General features: G+C 36.1%; 2 protein-coding genes across 2 annotated transcripts; one reads left to right on the top strand and one right to left on the bottom strand.

The window, feature by feature from the left end:
• The first annotated feature begins 4,662 nt into the window (after positions 1-4,662).
• On the top strand, positions 4,663-13,492 carry LOC107027652. Its single transcript, XM_015228756.1, has 3 exons — positions 4,663-4,740; positions 4,857-5,206; positions 13,363-13,492. The coding sequence occupies exons 1-3, from the start codon at positions 4,663-4,665 to the stop codon at positions 13,490-13,492; spliced, it is 558 nt and encodes a 185-aa protein (XP_015084242.1).
• A 6,441-nt stretch (positions 13,493-19,933) lies between these two features.
• LOC107027651 lies at positions 19,934-20,410 on the bottom strand. Its single transcript, XM_015228754.1, has one exon. It carries the CDS (start codon positions 20,408-20,410, stop codon positions 19,934-19,936), a length of 477 nt encoding a protein of 158 aa, XP_015084240.1.
• Between the last annotated feature and the right edge of the window lie 266 nt (positions 20,411-20,676).

Below are 20,676 nucleotides of genomic sequence, written 5' to 3'. Positions count from 1 at the left end.
TATATATATATATAACGTATATATAAATAATAACCGTGCCACCCAGAGAACAAGTATTATTTGGCGCATGATAGACCATCTGGTTTACAATTCCTAGTTCAAGGGATCGATTTCAGGTAGCAGTCTTTTTTTGTTTTAATTGTTCTTTATAACTACATGCATCGTTTCTTTTTTAAACTATTAGCACATTTTCTTTTGTTTTTGATTTTTTTTACTTATTAACTTCTTATTAAATATTAGTTAATAATTATTTTTTAACTAATATAGTTTGACTCTTTGACTTTTCTTTTACATGATAAATATATTTAAAAAATTCTCTTCACCGTTGAAACCTCCTTTAAACTTTTAAACAACAAAAAGTTGTCATTAATTAAAGCTTCAGGCTTCCGTCCATCGCCCAATCCTGCTCTCTCGTCCAGTCACAAGACGAATAATTCTATCTAAATCTAAAATTGATTTAATCGATGAATCTACTGAGCATTAGAAACAATCTAAATTTGAAGATTTTGTTGCACCAATACTATCTTAATTTAGGTAGTTAACAAAATTTTTACTTTAATTGACGAATAATGTATTATTTGATTGGTAACTAGTGACTTGAATATGATTTATAAGCTAAACTTGAAATAAAAATAATGAAATAAGATTGAACCGTATTCTTGCGAGTGGTTCCTCTCTCTTGTACCAACTAAACAAGGGCACCCCTACGCTTCTTATGGGTGCACTGCGATTATATCCTACTTTATGTCAGTTTCTCACGATAGATATACATATAATTTTTTGAAGTCAACGGATGTACGTACACCTCTATCAAATCATGTGGGTCCGCTTCTACTTGGCACCTAGTGACCCTAATTCCTAGATCCGCCTCTGTTCTTGCTATTATTTTTAACTTTGATTTTGCAAAACTATTTTTACACCCAAACAACTTTTGGCACTTTTTAATTGGAGTTTTGGATCAAATGAGCTCTATTTGCTTCTTCTGCCTCAAAAACACCAAGTCCGCATGAAGAACATCAATAATCCTAAATTTTCAACATCTTCAATTCTTAATGAAATCAACTTTATTTTCGGCCACATCATTAATTTTTTTTTAAAAAATAAAATTCTAAAATAATTTGTGGATTTAAAAAATTCATCCGTATTTAAAAAGATATTCAAAAGAAATGAAATCAATCCGGAAATTTCAAAAATGTGCTTTGATTCATGTTTATGCTATTTTTGACATTAGATCTTTGTTCCCTAGTACTTTTTGAGTCTTTGTTCAAAATTTTAAATGAGTTGAAGTTGTGGAGAAAATTCTACCATTAGAAATGATGAAGTTTTGAGACTTTGAAAAAATTTCAAATGGGTCATGGTGAGTTAGGTTGAATTCGAGCAAAAAGATATTGAATTTTGGCATCTAACTAGGAGGAAACTATCTTGAAATTTGAAGTGATTTAATGAAAAATTGAAAAGTTTGAAATTCGAGAGTTTGTTGACGTTTTTTATGTGTTCTTGGTGTTATTAATAAAGAAGAAGCAAAACGAGTACACTTGATCCAAAAACCTCAATTGAAAAGTGTTAAAGGTTGTTCGAGGTGTAAAAAATAGTTTTACAAAATCTCAGCTAAAAATTAATGAAATGGATGAGCCTTTTCTTAAATAGTAATGACATAGATGAGCCAAACTTTTAATGAATGACATAAATGAGTCTTTTTTGAAAAGTTCGATGGCACATTTGAGTCTTTTTCTCTTATTAAAATACTCCATAGTGTAAAACCTAAATTAAATATATCTCCACTGTTTTATATTTTACAAATATGCCTTATAAAATCAACCATCCCGATACATAGTTGGTTGTCCAGATATATTAATTTTGATTCAATATTATGCGGTTGTTGCGCTTAAAAAGAGAAAGAAAATGGAAAATCTAATAACAATTATGCTATTCAGTTCCTCCCTTATTATCAATCACTGAAACATAGATCCTAACATAACAAATCAATTCAAAATTCAAAATTGCATATATGTCACCGTTCTCTATGTTTATCGTTCTCCGTGTTCATTGTTCATCGTTCTCCTTCTTTCTTCATTCTCCCTTTTAATTATTCACTCTGTTTCGTCGTTCTCCCTATTTCGTCTTTCTCCCTCTACATCGTTCCCCCTATTTTTCCATTCTCCTTGTTCTGTCGAAGAAACATTCCACTAAGATCTAATTTTTTGTTGAAAATTTGATACGAACGATACAAGAGTGATGCGATAGTGGTTGGGAAAAATATTTCATTCGTCAATCTAATTTCAGTCATTGCAGCTGAGTTAAATATTGATGAATTGAAGAAAAAATCAAGATCACATACATTATAGAAGTTAATTCATATCCACTGATTATTAGGAATGATATGAGAGTAAATATTTATGTTGAGGTGAAGAAACATGAAGTTGAATTTGCTATGTATCCCCTCTATATTGATACAACAAATAAGAATGTCAGCAAGATACAAATCTTTTATGTATTAATTGGAGCGATTGCCTGGATTTGCTACTCATACACATTGTTTTTAATTTTTGAATTTGTATATTAATACATAAGTCGTGATAGATTGCTGATTACAAATTGATACATTACTAGTTTGATGTAATTGTTGTAACACCCCAGATTCAAAAAGGATAAGGATTTTTAAATTTTTCAGAAGTTGCAGGTGTCCCTACGGAGGACACCTACGGACCTTAGGTTGGCCCCTGGACCGTAAGTGGGGTCCGTGGTTGGCCACCTTCAGCCTGTCTAGAAAATTTGAGAAAAGGCACGATCCACGGCCGTATCTACGAATCATAGTTTAGACCACAGGTAGTGGTCCAGGTCCGTGGATTGTAACCCTCAAACCCATTCATTGAAACCAAATGACAACGGACTAGGACGGACCATTGGTCAGGCCCGTCAATGGCCCCATCAAATTTTAAGTCAATGGTCATTTGGTTTTCACTCCTATGCATTGGGAACCTAAAGTACGTCGTCTGATCCCTAAACTACGCTTTTGGTTAGTTTATACCTATTAGTCTAGTCAGAATAATTAAAACCTTGAATCACCAAATTCACCCAAGTTTAGAACGAGAATAGGAGAAAGAGGCGACCAAATCCCTCTAAGAACACAACAAGTTTTCTTCAATTCTAGCCTCAAAATCAAAAGATTTCTTTGTTAAATTTGTCACCAGGCATGTGATTTCTCTAGTGGGTTCTTTCGCTTATTGGGATCCTAGAATTTAGTCATCAGATTCTTGATTCCCTTCATATTGTTAAGACTTGCCATTTCTTGAACCTTAGAGAAATTGTTTTGTTTTAGTTGTTGTAATGTTCTTACTCAGATTATCATGTCTTCATAACAATGTTGCTTAGCTTTTCGCATGAAACTCAGAACCCTAATTTTGTAAATTCGTTTAGTTCATGAATTACACTAGCTAGGAAAGATATACAAATATACATGCCTCAAATTTCAAATGCTTTATTATCAATACTTAAATGTTGCATTTTCATTTAGCATGTCATAAAGCTGACTATATAGTATATTTCAGTTATGTTTTTATTGTACACAACTCCAGTTAGGAGTAGGCTTAACACCAAGTTGGACTGGTTTCAATCACCCTCATAGTCCTAGAACTACGTGCCCCCATAGGTTGATAAGTCTCATATGAGGATTTAGTGAGCGCGCCAGTGATGTCTTTATACCCTGACACGATATTGTGTCCTCTTGATGAGGTGTATACATCGAACTACATATTTAGCTCACATGGTTTCATATCGATTAATAGTAGCTCTAAAAAGTCAGATTCCAGTGCATTGAGGAGGTTTTCGTATATACTTCAGTATTAAGTCTCAACATTTTATGTACTTGGCCATTGCATTCAGTTTAATTCATATTTAGTATATTTCAACATCTTTATCATGTTTAGATTATTATCATTGCTCAATACGCTTTATTCAGTTATATGTTTGTTTAACTTTATCCTATCCTACATGCTCAATATCGTTCAAAAACTGACGCATACTTTGTGCTACATATTTTTGTGATGTAAGTTTAGGTCCTCAGCGTGTAAATCTGTTTCTGATCCGTAATAAGTAGTACCAGTGGTGAGTCCTCATAGACATGTTTTATATTTTAGTCTTTCATTTTAGTTTAAGTTATACTAGAGTTAACTGGCTGTATGTCCCAACATCTCTAGCATATTTCAGACATAGATAGATTCAAATTTAGTATATTGAGTTATAGTCCATTATCATTAACTCTTACTCAATATTTATATATCCATACCTATTTTGGGTATTCCCCATCGTTTAGTTTATATCAAGTTTTAAGCTTCCACATTGTATCATTTGTTTAGTTGTTTAAAATATGCTTTTGATATGCTAGCTCAGGGTTAGCTTGGGGTCCCTCATGATCCTAGGTCTCATATTTACGTTCAGGGGGTAGCCTTGGAGCGTGACAAATTTGATATTAAAATATTAGGTTTAAGAATCCTAGGATGTCTAAAAATCCACATTAAGTAGAGTCTTTTTCATGAGTGTGAAGTGTGCCACACCTATGAGGGAGAGGCTACAAAGTGTTTTAGGGAAAACATCACTTTCTTGTTATTCTTATCATTCATGGGTATGATCTTCTTTCTAATTCGACGTTATCTATTTCATATCATGCCTCCTCGTAGAGTGTATGCAAGGAGTGCTAATGCCCGCAACGCTAACACAGTTCCTCCAGTCGAAGACCATGAGGTTTCAAATGTAGAGTTTTAGAATTTTATCCAACTTTTGGCTCACAGTGTGGCCAATTAGAACAACCAGCAGGTTCGTGTTCCTGGAAATACTAATGGTGGATTAGCGGCAACTAGGGTTCGAGATTTTGTTCGGATGAACCACCTGAGTTTTTAAGGTCGCAAATTGGTGAAGACCCCCAAAACTTCATTGATGAGGTTAAGAAAACCTTTAAAGTGACAGGAAATGATAGATTAGATTTGGCATCCTACCAGCTTCAGGATGTGGCTCACATTTGGTTCACGCGGTGGAAGGAAAATAGGGGTGAGAATGCAACTCCTATGACTTGGGAGTATTTTATCGGAGCTTTTCTGTATAAATTCTTCCCAAGAGAGTTTAGGGAAGCTAAGGCACATGAATTCATGAATTTGAGACAAGGTTCAATGTTAGTCCAAGAGTATGAACTCAAGTTCACCCAGCTCTTCAGGTATGCTCCATTTTTTTTGTCGATTCCAGGGCACAAATTAGTAAGTTCCTATTTGGGATATTTGACTTGGTAAAAACAGAGAGCAGAAAGGCTATGTTGTTGGAGTATATGAGTATCTCTAGGCTCATGACTCATGCTAAGCGGGTTGAGGGAGATAATATTAAAGAACTAGATAAGGACAACAAAAAGGCCAGAACAAGGAACTATGAGTACTCTCAGTAGAAATTGGGTGGTGAAAATCGCTCACAGTTTCAACAAAGTTCTTCAGCTCCTGTACCTTCATCAGCTAGTGCTCCATCCCTAGGTTTTTGACAGGGTAAAAAAGGTAGGGCATTAGGCTCTAAGTCTCAAGAGAGTGTTTCAGGTAACAAAACCTATCAACTTGTCCAAAGTGTGGTAAGAACCATCCGGGTGAGTGTCTTGCAGGCAAGGAAGGATGTTTTGGTTGTGGTTAGACTTGTCACAGGTTGAGAGATTGCACTTCTTCTAAACAAAGACAAGGAGGTAACAATAGTAGGGCTCTCAGTCTACAGTCCCAGCAACACCAGTAGGTCATCCAACTCAGTAGGGTGCTTAATCTATACAGGTGGCAGTCAATGCCAGAATAGGCTGTATGCTCTCCAGACTCGTCAGGATCAGGAAGATTCTCTTGATGTAATTATTGGTACATTACGAGTCTTTCATTCAGATGTTTATGCTTTGTTAGATCTAGGGCTAATTTGTCATTTATAACTTTGTACATAGCAATAAACTTCTGTGTTAGTCTAGAAACTCTCTCAAAACCCGTCTTAATATCTACTCTAGGTGGTGACCTAGTTATAGGTAGACACCATACAAAAATTTCCCGATCACCGTCTCTTAGAAAGTAATATTAGAAGATCTTGTAGAGTTAGAAATGGTAGAATTTGATACCATTTTAGGAATGTATTTGTTACATACCTATTATGTTTCAGACAATTATTGAACTAGGATTGTTTGTTTTTAGTTTCCAAGCAAACCAGTCTTAGAATGGAAGCGTAGTAACTCAGTGCCTATGGATCGATTTAACTCATACCTTAAGGCCAGAAATATGATCTCTAAAGGGTACATATATAATATTTTTGGGTTAAGGATTCAAACTCCGAAACCCCAACTCTTGAGTCAGTTCTAGTATTAGCTGAGTTTCTAGAAGATCTACCCAAAATTTTTCCCAAAAAGGAAATTGACTCCAGAACAAATTTTCTTTCAGATACCCAATCTCTTTCAATTTTTCCTTACATAATGTCTTTATATGAGATTAAGGAATTTAAGGAAGAATTGAAAGACCTTCTAGATAAGGGCTTCATCAAACCTAATATCTCTCCATGGGGTGCTCTAGTGTTATTCATGAAAAAGATAGATGGTTCTCTCAGGATGAGCACTGACTATTGGCAGTTGAACAAAGTCACAATCAAGAATAAGTACCCTATCCCCAGGATTGATGACTCGTTCAGCCAACTTCAAGTTGCTAGTCATTTTTAAAAAAATAGACCTCAGATCCGATTATCATCAACTTAGAGTCAGAGGTAATGACATCCCAAAAATAGCCTTTAGGACTCGGTATGGTCCTAATGAATTTGTAGTTAGGCCTTTTGGGCTAATTAATACTCTTGAAACTTCATGAATTTGATGAACAGGGTGTTCAAGAAGTATTGGACTTGTTCGTCATTGTCTTTATTGATGATATCCTCATTTACTCTAGAAAAAAGCAAGATCATGCAACTCATCTAAGGGTTATTTGGCAAACTCTGAAAAATCGCTAGTTATTCACTAAGTTTAGCAAATGTGAGTTTTGGTTACAACCAGTTGCTTTCCTAGGCCATATAGTGTCTAGTGAAGGGATCCGAGTGGATTCTCAGTAAATTGAGGCAGTGAAGCATGGCCCAGACCCACCTCTCGTATAGAGATCGGGAGTTTATTGGGTTTAGTCGATTATTACAGAAGGTTCGTGGATGGAGTTTTATCCATAGATTCTTCATTGACTAAGCTGACTTAGAAGAAGGTTAAGTTTCAGTGGTCAGATGAGTGTGAGAAAAGCTTCTCAGAACTGAAAATTAGGTTGACTACAAATCTTGTTTTGACTCTACCATAGGGTTTAGATGGTTATGTGATCTATTGCATCTAGAGTTGTCCTAGGTTGTGTGCTGATGCATCGAGGTAAGGTTATAGTTTATGATTCTAGAAAACTTAAGGTGCATGAGAAGAACTATCTGACTCATGACCTCGAGCTTGTAGTCGTAGTATTTGCCCTAAATATTTGAAGACATTACTTGTATATTATTCATGTAGATGTGTTCACAGACCACAACAGGCGTCAGTATATGTTCACCCAAAAGAAGTTGAATCTTCGCCAGAGAAGATGTCATGAATTCCTTAAGGACTATGACATGAATGTGCTTTACCATCCAGATAAGGCTAATATAGTAGCTGGTTCTCTTAGCATACTATCTATGGGTAGTGTAGCACATGTTGAGGAAGAAAGAAGGAATTAGAAAAAGATATTCACCGGCTTACTGGCTTAAGAGTTTGTCTTATGAACCTATCATATCATGGTGTGATAGTTCAAAATAGGTCAGAATCTTCATTGGTAGCGGAGTTTAAGGAAAAAACAAGACAATCATCCTATATTGCTTCAATTGAAGGATGCAGTTCATCATCACAATGTTGTGGTTTTCTTCCAAAAGGAAGATGGTGTACTTCTCTACCAAGGTCCTTTATGTGTTCCTAAGGTGGGTGAGTTGAGATGGAAGATCCTTATAGAAGCCCATAACTCAGGTATTCTAATCATCCATGTACCACCAAGATGTACAGTGATGTCTTTTGGTGTAATGACATGAAGAGTGATATAGCATATTTTTGTGGCTAAGTGCCTTAGTTGTCAACAGTTTATGGTAAAACAACTGAAACCAGGAGGTATGAATCAAGATATTAACATTCCTACATGGAAGTGGGAAGTGATCAACATGAACTTCGTTACAGGTTTACCTCATACTCAAACAACATGACTCTATTTGGGTAATATTAGACTGAGTTACTAAGTCCACTCACTTCTTGGTTGTCAAGACTACAGATCAGTAAAGAACTATGCTAAACTCTATATTAATGAGATAGTCAGGTTGCATGGGGTTCCTTTGTCTATCATCTCAGATAGAGGCCCTCACTTTAGCTCTTATTTCTAGAGGTCATTTCAGAAAGTCTTGGTACCCAAGTAAATCTCATCACAACAATTTATCTACAGATGGATGGTCAGGCAGAGCATACCATTTAGACCTTAGAGGAAATGTTGAGATATTGTGTGATCGACTTCAAGGGCTATTTGGATGATGACCTTCCTCTTATAGAGTTAACCAACAATAATAACTACCATTCTAGTATTCAGATGACCCCTTATGAGGCATTGTACGAGCGTAGATGTAGATCTCTAGTTGGATATTTTGAAGTAGGTGAAGTAGCCATGATAAAGCCAGATTCAGTGATGCTATGGAAAAAGTTCAGCTCATCAGATATATAATTAAGGCAACACAGAGTAGTGAAAAGTCCTATGCAAATGCAAAGAGAAGGGACACACAGTTCCAAATCAATGATTGGCTTTTGCTAAAAGTATCACCTATGAAGGGGTGATTAGATTTGAAAAGAATGGAAAGCTTAGTCCTAGATATGTAGATCCTTACAAAATCTTGAAAAGATTTGGAAATGTGGCTTATGAGTTAGATTTTCCAGCAAAATTACCCGCAGTCTATATGGTCTTCTACATTTCCTTGTTGAAGAAGTGTGTGGGTGACCTAACATCAATAGACCATTAGAGAGTGTGGTTGTGAAGGATAGTCTCACTTATGAAGAAGATCCAGTTGAAATTCTTGATAGCCAGGTTTGAATGTTGAGAAATAAAGAAGTTGCTTCAGTGAAGGTTTTGTAGAGGATTCATTCCATAGAGGGAGCTACTTGGGAAGCAGAAGCAATCATGAAGGCAAATTATCCTTATCTCTTTCCTTCCGATTCAGTTTCAGCCCGAGGTAATAGTCCTTTTAGCTTACTCTTGCGTTAAGTTCAGCCTTAGTATCATGTTCTCTCAGTTATACTTGCATTTTCAGTGTAGTTGCATGTTCTTGGAACTCAGTTCAGTTAGATATCAGTTTTAGTACTTAGTGATAGGAATCTTAGCTCCTTCCCTCCATATTCAGCTAGTTTAGACTTCATTCGAGGATGAATGTTCCCGAGAGGAAGATAATGTAACACCCCAAATTCATAAATGATAAGGATTTCAGTTTTTTAGAAGTTGCAGGTGCCCCTAAGGAGGACACCTATGAACCTTAGGTTGACCCACGGATTGTAGGTGGGGTTCGTGGTTGGCAATATGCAGCCTGCCTAGAAAATTTCAGAGCACAACCAACTTCTGGACCTACGTACCGTAGGTTAGACCACGGACCGTGGTCCAGTTCCGTGGATTGTGACCCTCAAACCCATCCTTTGAACTTGAACGACGATTGACCAGGACAGACCATTTTAGTCAGTCCGTTGGTCAGGCCCGTCAATGGTCCCGACAACTTCAGTTACGGGTGATTTCATCTTTTTACCCATGCATTAGTCACCTAAACTACGTTGTTTAATCCCTGAGTTGCGTTATTTTGGTCAGTTTAAACCTATTTGACTAGTCAGAACATAATAAAAAGCTTCAATCACCAATTCATCCAAGTTTAGAAAGAGAAGAGGAGAAAGACGCGACTCAACCCCTCTAAGAATGCAACAAGTTTTCTTCAATTCTAGCCGATAAATTGAAAGATTTATGCGTGAATTTATCACCAAATTAAATATGTGAGATTTCACTAATGGGTTCCATTCGCCCATTGGGTCCCTAGAATTCAGTGAGATTCTTAATTCCCTTCATATTGTTTAGACTTAAGGTTTCTTGAACTTTACAAAAATTCTTATGTTTTAGCTGTAGTAGTGCTCTTACTCAGATTATCATGTCTTTGTAACAATTTTTCTTAGTTTTTTTGGATGAAATTCAAAATTCTTGTTATGTATATTCGTTTAGCTCATGAGTTATACTAGTTAGGACAGATATGCAGATATACATGCCTGAGATTTCAAATGTTTTATTATCAATTAGCATATTAGAATGTTGAGCTATCCAGTATATTTCAGTTATAATTTAGTGTATACATTTCCAGATGGGAGAAGGCTTAACACCAAGTTGGTCTAGGGTCAGTCACCCTTACAATCCTAGAATGACGTGCCCCCATAGGTAGATAAGTCCCCTCTACTAGGTATTTGATTTAGTGATCACGCCAGTCCTGCGTTATACCCCTGGCAACATATATTGAGTCCTCTCAATGGGTCGTATATATTGGAATCCACGTTTAGCTCACGTAGTTTTATGACGATTAATAGTAGCTTCCAAAGTCAGATTCCAGTGCATTGACGAGGTTTTTAAGATATAGTTCAATATTCAATCTCAGTATGTTATGTACTTGGTAATTCCATTCAGTTTAGTTCATATTCAGTATATTTTAGCATCTTTATCATGTACAAATTATATCATTGCAGAGTATGCTTTGTGTAGTTATATGTTTGTTCAGATTTATCCTATCCTACATGCTCAGTAACTTTCAAGTACTGACATATACTCTGTGCTACATATTTTCGTGATGTAGATTTAGGTCCTCGACATTTAGCACGTGTAGATCAGTTCTCGATTCGTATTAAGCAGAGTCAATGGTGAATCCTCATACTTGGAGAACAATAGACATGTTTTCTATTTCAGTCTTTCATTTTAGTTTTAGTTTTACTAGAATTAGTTGTGGGCATGTCCCAACATCTCTAGTCAGAAGTGTCTTATCTCAGACATATATAGATTCAACTTTAGTATATTGAGTTATAGTCCAGTATCATCAACTAGTGCTTAATATTTATATATTGAGACCTATTTTGGGTATTCCCCTTCATTAAGATATCTCATGTTTTAAGATTCCATAATGAACTTTTTGTTCAGGTTTTTAAAGTGTGCTTTTGATATGCCATCTTAGGGTTATCTTGGGGTCACTTAGGTCCTGTGTTTACATCCAAGGGGTAGCCTCGAGGAGTGACATATATAATGTGTTTTTACATCTTTGAGTTAGTGTGCTGATATTATGTAAAGTATAGGATACATGTGAATTTGTTTTTCAATTTTTATTTTCTGCTTCAATAAGTATTTTTTTAATTTTTGAATTTGTATATGGATATATAAGTCATGATACATTACTGGTTACATCTTGATAAATTACTAGTTTGACGTATATGTAATGGATTTCTTATCACTATGATTTAGTGTTTTGTTACTGTAACGTATCATATACATGTGGTTTTTTCTAAAAGTATCAGTATATGAATTTCTTTTTTTTAATGTACCAATTTGGAAGAAGATATATTCTTTTAATGTATCTATTATCCTCTTTAGCATGTATAATAATTTTTTTTGTTTTGAATGAAATTGTCTTGCCACCTAGGTGTAAAGGATGTCTTGACGACCAAGAAAAAGAATGAAAAAAATCCAGATGAAAAGATAAGCACAAAAACAAAATGTTGTGGACATTGTGGATAAGAAGGTCACAATTGAAGAACTTGTATTTTCTTTCCGAAAAAAGATTGAAAAAAATCTTTTTTTGGGATTACTATTATGTTTAAGATACATCATTTTGAGATTAGATATTTTCAATTTATAGATTTTCTGCTATTACATTAATATACAATACAATTTACTATTAGATGATCAAATTCTGATATCTTTTCAACCTTGTGTTCATTTCAACTACACATTATGTTTCATATAACTTTTTATATAATTTACACGATGTAGTTGATAATAATGTACCATACATTATGTTTGTGAATGTCACATCCAGGAATACCCCTAGACGTAACCGGCGTCGTCGTCCTCTTTGAGGACTAGGACTAGCCTCTTAGCTTACATCATTATATTCATAGGTCAAAAATGCGGAAAATTTAAAACTTTTCATTACTTCTACTTGGAGGTTTACATTGACCTCTACATACACATAGTATATATATATAAAGTATACATAGACCCTTCGTATAGGAAGATTACTTTGTCTTCTACTTTTATTGCACATAAATATATAGAATATGACAGTCTCAAAATAGTCGTCTCATCTCATAACCATATAATAAGAGTATATCAAATTGGGCCTAGCCCATACATCCATACAATAAGACCATATATATGTCATACAATGTTTAGTACTCAAATGAAAGGAAAGAAACATAAGAGTCTTAATACTAAAACAACTTCATAGCTTGATATTGGTATTGCCCTCGGAAAGTGAGGACCTATCCAACTTGGATGATCAAGAATTCCAAGTCTTCTTCAAAGTCGTCTCCAAAAACCCTTCAACGACCGAAACCTAAAATGATGGAAAAAGGAAGAAATGGGGTTAGTACACAACTTGTACTAAGTATGAGACTGTATGCACATATACTTTGAAAACATGCTAAGAAAAGGGACATTTCAATAAAAGGTATGAACTTTACATTAAAAACCTTTATGCACATTCAACAAGACCATACCAATAAATAGGACATGTTCAGTTAGTCATAGGCATTTACACCATAAGAACAACAACATCAAGTCTAGTCAAGTCAACATGCATATCATATAATTGAATACATAGTCAAGTAAGTCTATCATCAAGTCATAATAGCAACAAGCATGAATAAAAGTACATTTCTTCATAATCAAAGCAAGACACTTACCCATGAACCCCTATCAAGTCAACAAGTGCATTGACCAAGTGAATCCCCATAACCTTACTCAATCAAGTAACCCAACAAGAATCATGACCAACATCCTACTTCACATAGCATAGCATTTAAGAATACATATCATCATACCTTAACAATATAGACCATTGAATATCTTCTTCATATTCAATGTGGGAAGTGGATTTAACTTCATCTTCATCTTCATTACTGTCAAAGGATCTCTAATATCTTCATCATACTCATCCTTGGAAGCTATATGACTATATTCATCCTCTTCTTCACCTCTTTATTGTAGTCCCTGCTGTTCCTTCCCTTGTTATTTTGTTAGAGCATTTATTCTTTTTTTACTCACCCTATTCATGGATTTGTTGTTACAGTCCTGAGGTGAATTTCCTTCCTCTTCGTGTTGATTTTTCTTATGATACTTCTGACGGAGACTGTGTTGGAGCTTTCTCCTCGTCATATTGCTGGGCTGGAGCTGAACTGCTACACTCTCCTTCTTGCTAAATCAACCTTTTTTTTTATTTCCTTCCCTTGCAAATCAGATTCTATGTTCTCCTCTATGTCCATATTTTCACTTCTTTCCACATCTACACAAATTCTATTAATCTCACATAAAATAGGAGTGTGTTGTGATAGATGGGATTGTGAAATCATACATTGTATAGCATCTACAGTTTGATTTTACCTAATTCAGTTTATGCATGGCCTACATGGTCTGTTTGTTGGAGAAGAACAGTTGCGTAATTCTCATCGTGTATATCTGTTTAAGCTATTGTATTTTGTTCTTGCTTATCTAATTCAATAAAATTGTTAAATGTAGGAACATTAATTTGCATACCTGTTTGTACTAGTAGTTGTACATCTTGCATAGTATTCTGCTGTAGATTCTTAGCTTTCCAAACAGTCTTCGGAAGGACATGCTCTTACTGTGTAGTTAGTTTTGTTTTTTGCTTCTGTCATTTATCATCTTGATCAACAAATTCTGGAACCTGTTGCATTTGTTGTATGTTATCTGCAGGGTGTTTACCCTGCATTATTTCACCTACTGCATGATCCTTGTCTTTATGTTCTGTATTGGCTTTCCTTTTTTGCCCTTCTTCCAATTCTTTCCTTTAATAAAATTCCTCATCTCTTGCTTTAATTGTTTAGTCCTTGAGTATGTGGCCTTGATTTTTACAATATGGACAATAGTCAGGTAAGTTCTCATACTCAATACTTTGCCACTTACCTTTGTTCAAATCTTTTTCATCAGAACAAAGCCACACATGCTTAGGTCTTTCTTTTGTAAGATCAAGTCGGATTCTAAATCTTGTCATGTTTCCCCTTGTCTTATTAACAGTAGCATTATCTAAGTATAAAACCTTACCAATAGGAGATAGCATAGCAGTAAGTATATTCTTATAGTAGATATGTCATGGGAGTTCCGGAGGACCTATCCAAATTCCTTATAATTGAAATGCCATGGGAGTTCCAAAGGACCTATCCGAACTAGAACATAGGTTCGTCTATAGGTTTAAAGGTAGGTGTCCAAGTTTGAATACGCATAGGTTGTCCCTCAATAACCATTCTTTGTTTAGTCCAACCTTTTACAAAGTCTAATTCATTATCCAAATCAACGTAGACATGTCTCGCATTGAAATGGGAAATTTTAACTCTACTTGATAGCTGCGTTTGGTTGATAAAACTCTGTCTAATTAGTTTAACTTTAGGCATTGCATAACTAAACTTAACAACTAGAGTATACTTACACCTATCAGATCATTTAACCAAGAAATTTATAGCACTAAATATAATAGCCGGTCTACCTTACTTCGTAGTAATCTTAGGTGTCTCAAACATTATCAAAGTAGCAGTTTTAGCCAGATTATATTTAAGTCTAGAACGTTTGTATAATACTATAGGGAGTTGGTTCTTGATCTTCTCCTTTTCTGGGTAAGTGTTGACTACTTTGATTATTGGACATTCTAACAGGAACTAGATTCTGGAACCCTGCTTATTCTGAGTATTTTGTCTAGTAAAATTGTTTGAAATTTGAGGGAATTCAGTAAGATTTTTATGTTGATTACCACCCCCATTCCCACCTTGTACTTGGCATGTTCGTGCCTTAATCCCTGTTCTTTCAGTTTATCAACAACAACAGCAAGCTTAGAAGCAGCACACATATTAACATTATCAACAACAACTAGCCAAACATTCTCTTTATCTATACAATGCACACTAGTAACATAGGAGCCATGCTAGTTGAAACAATCTTACCTGTGTGTACTCATTCATCATTAGTACTTGCAGCTACATTTTTATAGCATTGTAGGATAAATTAATCACCTAGTATCATTGCACCAGTCCCTTGAACTTGCCCAGCATCTTCAACAAGGTTCTTTCGACATTTTTGTGAACTTGCTTCTTGAATTTGAAAGTTAATAAAAGTATGTTGTGGTAGATTAGGATTTCATAATATTACCTCAGATTTAACACCTACAACTCTTGGATTCGTTTCTTGAGATTCCTCCTCTTCAATTTTGATCGGAGTTCCTCCTTTACCACCAATTGATCTTTATAGCTGGGCGATTACGACTCCCATTTGCTGTAAATTTTAAATATGTTGATTGCCTTGAAAAGGAGAATAATCCCCAATACATGGATCCACATTTACACCACCATACATTGTTCTAAAAATAGATCGCACATCTAGCGAATTGCGATCTCCAATCTTTAGACCACCTACAAACTCAATTGATTTTTTGACCAGTTTCTTGATAGTATTCTTTCTTCCATATATTTAATAACAAGCAAACTAGAATTCGCCATTTCCATGACTCGTGTTTCCCATTCTAATTCCTCTAAGGAAATTGCAATATGACTCCTTTCTACATGCCACAACTTCGAATTTGTGGAATCTTCTTTTGTTTGTGGATCAATATTAGGATGATGAACTTGTTCCGTATCTGGTGGCCAATTCTGTTCCACCGGTGGCGTTAACGCCATTTGATTAACCTCCGACTTCCCGTCGCTGTGAGAACTAGAGAGAGAATTTTTTTAGTCTTTATTTTTAGCTTCTTTTAGAGTTAGGTTTTTTTTCCCGGTGAATTACCCTTGGAGGGGTAGGGGCTGAGAAACACCCCCAGGCCTTATCATTAATAACAAAAAAAAACAAAATACAAGGAGGGGGCATAAACCTAACCTCCAACCTAAGATGGTTTGGAATCAACTTCCCAAAGGGAGTCAACTCCTCCCCTTACACAAGAGATGAAACAAAAATACTAATCACCTAGGGAGAGGACTCCTCTCAATACAAAGTACTTAGGAAACATAAACTAGGGAAACTCTCCCTTTACAAGAAAGCCTATAAACTAACCTAACCTATTCAAAGTAGTTATAATTTTTATTATTTCTAAGTTTAAAAGATATACAACCTCAAGGAGGTTCAAAAATTCTCTTTTTCTTCTTTCTTCTAAAATTAGGCATCTCCAATAGGTCAAGTTGATAGTAGGCCTTTGCTCCTTTAGGTAATTGATGGTTGTTGAAATATACCTGAGGATTGGCAATGTTGTGACTATGTTTTGACAATGTATCTGCTATGCAATTCGCTTCTGTAAATACATTAATGCATTTGAAGTTGTGGACTTGAGCAATAAGTCGTTGCAGCCTTCCAAGTTGAGTGATGATGCTCCATTAAGGGACTGCCTTCTTTAGGACCCATTGCACTACTAGTTGAGAGTCAAGTTCCAAAATTATGTTCCTGTATCCAAGCTCAAGTGCCCAAGTTAAGCCAAAGATGGCTGCCTCTATTTCAGCTTTGTTGTTTTTCCGTTCTCCAAGTGGTGTTATGAAAGCCATCACCAATTTTCCATGTTTGTCTGTCAAGTTTCCACCTGCCCCCGGCCTGCCAGGGTTCATGAGTGCACTGCCGTCAGTGTTCACTTTGAGCCACTGATCTGCAGGTTTAAGCCATTTCACCATGTTCACCTTTATGTCATGCACACACTTTTCACTCTTTTTGATTAGATCAATTCACTTTGCAGGCCATTGGAGATGTGCAAATGCGCTGTTCAGCATTTTGAAGTTGTCTTTGGAGACTGCATACTTCACCCTACTGATGTTGGTCGCTTTACCTCCTTACTTGCAGGCACACCTGTTATTCCACAAATTCTAGCAGATGAATACTGGAGTAGCTTGTAGCAGCAGTTTGTGGGCTGCATTTTTGGACTTTGCTGTCCACCATTGCTGTAGCAGCAGCTGCAGTGAGGAATGGTCCGGCTGTAGGCCTGCACTTCCGGCAAAATAACTCCATTCCTTGACTGCAAATTTCCCTGAATTTAATGTGTGTTCTATGCTGTCCATACGTGCTCCATCAAGACACCAAAAACAAAGTGATGGCTCAATGCCAAAGTTAATCAATCTTTCATCAGTAGGAAGTTTACCCCTAAGGGTTGTCCATAATAAAAAAGAAGATTTAAAAGGAATGTTCTTATGCCATAGGAAGGAATTGAATTGGTTCTTGACTCTTTTATCCCTGATTTCCTCCCAAGCTGAAGAACAGGTGAAGCTCCCATGATTGTTGAGTTTTCACACTGCCCTGTCTGGAATGTGCTGCTGTGGAGATATCTCTGTTGCCAATATGTTGGAGAACTGGCTGGCTGGTAGCTGCCCTATCAGCTTGCTCCAACTCCACTTCCATTCCTCCCAAAATTCAGCAACTGTAGAGTTGTTGAATCTGTTACTATTGGTGGTGAATTGTGCTGATGGTCCAGTGCCAAGCCAATTATCCCACCAAATGGAACAATTTCCAGCTTGAAGTTTCCATTGGATGTGATGCTCCACTTGTTGTGTGTTCATCAGCATGTATTTCCATGTTAAAGAATCTCCATTATCCCATTTTTTGTTGACAGTGTCGGACCTTTGACAGTATTTTACTCTCAAAAAATCTCCACACAAGGTTCGTTTGGTCCTAAAAATCCACCATTTTTTGAATTGGAAGGCCTTGCAAATGTGTTTTAGATTCCTCATGCCCAATCCTCCCTCATCATAAGGGAAGCTTAGGTTTTTCCAATAAGCCCAATGGTACCTCTTCCTATCACATTTCCATCCCCAGAAGAAGTCAGCCATAAGCATTTGAATTTGTTTATGAACGGTAGTTGGAGGAGTTACTGCAGAAAGTAGGTGAATAGGGAGGGCCTGTAACACATGTTTTGTAAGAACTGTCTTTCCACCATAGCTAAGTTGTTTGGTTTTCCAACCTGTAATCCTGCCAACAACTTTATTCACAAGGTCAGAAAAATATATATTCCTTGGCCTACCAACAAATAAAGGGAAGCCAAGGTAAGTAATAGGACCTTGCTTTTGTTTGAAACCTGTCAATCTCTCTAGTCTACCTCTTGTGCTATTGAAAGCATTAGAGTGTAGCATAAAGTGACTTTTGTCTCCATTGATGAGTTGCCCTGAATTATGTTCATACTCCTTTAAGGTACTCATTAATAACTTCAAAGTTTTGCATCTTCTTGAAGTGAACAAAGTTATATCATCAGCAAAACTGAGATGGTTTACTTGTGGCCCTCTCTTTTCCATGAAAAAAACCATGGTAGTATGGGTGATTGTGTAGTATGTTGAGATATCTTGATAATACCTCTGCACCTAAAATAAATAGGGCCGGAGAAAGAGGATCACCTTGCTTGACACCTCTGGTGGAATGAAAAAAGCCATATCTCTTACCATTGACAATAATTGAATACCGATTGTTAGCCATGATTCTCCACACCATATCAATAAATATCTCAGCAAATCCCATTTTCCTTAGAACCAGGCAAGTATATGACCAAGAAACCCTGTCATAAGCTTTTGCCATGTCTAGTTTAATGATGACATTGCTACCAATATTGGGTTTTTTGATTTGGTGAATGATTTCCTGAGCTAGCATGATGTTCTCAGAAATACTTCTACCTTTAACAAACCCTGATTTATTAGGAGAGATTAAAGCAGGGAGTATAGTTTTAAGTTTGTTACTCATTAGCTTAGATATGATCTTGCTAGTGAAGTTGTTCAGACTTATACGACTATACTAAGTGATCTTGTTTGAATTATTCTCTTTAGGGAGCAGCACAATACAAGAATGGGAGAAGTATTTAGGTATCATCTGTCCACTGAAAAGGCTTGTACAACCCCCATAAGATCATTCTTGATAATATGCCAACACTTTTGAAAAAAATGCACATTCATGCCTTCAGGTCCACCTGTAGAATTAGGATTCATAGAAAAAAACCACCTCTTTAATCTCATCCATACTAGGAATATTGGTAAGCTGAGTATTTTCGTCTTGACTAATCATCCTTGGAATGCATTCCAAAGTATGCTCATTGGTAAGCTTTTCTTCACCATTAAAGATTTCTTTGAAGTGTTCACAAGCTACCTGAGCAATGTTGTCATCACCTTGTGTCCAATATCCATTTTCATTGACAACTTTATGAATAAATAACTTCCTTCTTCTCCCCCTTATCACAAAATGGAAATATTTAGAGTTAGTATCACCCTCTTTAAACCACTGAAGTTGGGTTTTTTGTTTCAAAAGAGTATCTTCAAACTTGAGAAACTTGATGTACTTTGCATTAATTTCATGAAGGATACTTCTATTTGAGTCACTTGGGTTAGTGATGTAGTTTTCTTCTGCCTTGTGCGCTTGTTCTTCATACATCCTAACCTTTTGGAATATATCACCAAATTCCTTCTTAGACCAAACACTAAGAGTGTTTGACAGCCTTTTCATTTTTTGGTGAAATCTCCACATACCAGTACCTGTCACTTCCTCCTCCCAGCAAGTTTTAACAGTTTCCATGAAATGAGGGTTGTCAACCCAACAATTGAGAAATCTGAAGTACTTGATGTGATCAGTAGTTGTGGAGTCCATTTCCATAAGGAGAGGACAATGATCAAACCCCGTAGCTGACAAGTGAGTTATAGTGGTTTGAGGCATCTTTTCCAACCATGAATCATTACCATAGCCCTGTCAAGCCTCTTCCCAATTCTGTGATTAATACCCCTCTTGTTGGACCATGTGAATTTATGACCACAAAAGCCAATGTCCAAAAGGCCACAGGCTTCAATGACAGCTATAAAATCCATACTTTTCCTCATGTTATAAGGCAGCCCTCCAAGTTTTTCCTCCACAGAAGTTATAACATTGAAATCACCTACAGTACACCAAGGGTTGTCATTCAAAGTGTCTTGTTTAATCATCTTGTCCCTAAAAGGTCTCCTGAGGTGATCTTTGCATTTAGCATAATTAAAAATACTAGTAAATTGGTATTGTAATTCATTGTGTTTCATGTTGAAAGTGATTTGCTGTTCATCTTCATCAAGAATATTACAGTAAATATCACTGCTCCAAAAAATCAAAATTTTACCATTACAATTACTAGTAGCATTTTCCATGCTTAATTAGACCTTAAAGCTTTGAACATGCACACTATCAGAGAAAGGTTCCAAAATAGTGATAACAGATAAATGGTGAAGCTTTCGGAGCATCTTGAGTCTCTCCAACACCCCTTGAGTGTTGATCCCTCTCACATTCCATATGATTGTATAATCATTGGGAAGATCTAGAGGAAAAGAGCCTAGTATAAGGTCTGCCAGCAGTGACAGTATTGACATCTTGTTTCTTGAAATGAAATTTGTCATGGTGGAAAAACCCCTTGGAG

The sequence above is a fragment of the Solanum pennellii genome, chromosome 8 (assembly GCF_001406875.1).
Source record: "Solanum pennellii chromosome 8, SPENNV200".
Lineage (NCBI taxonomy): Eukaryota > Viridiplantae > Streptophyta > Magnoliopsida > Solanales > Solanaceae > Solanum > Solanum pennellii.
Note: the sequence above shows the minus strand (reverse complement) of the source record. Positions and strands in the feature narration are given on the sequence as shown.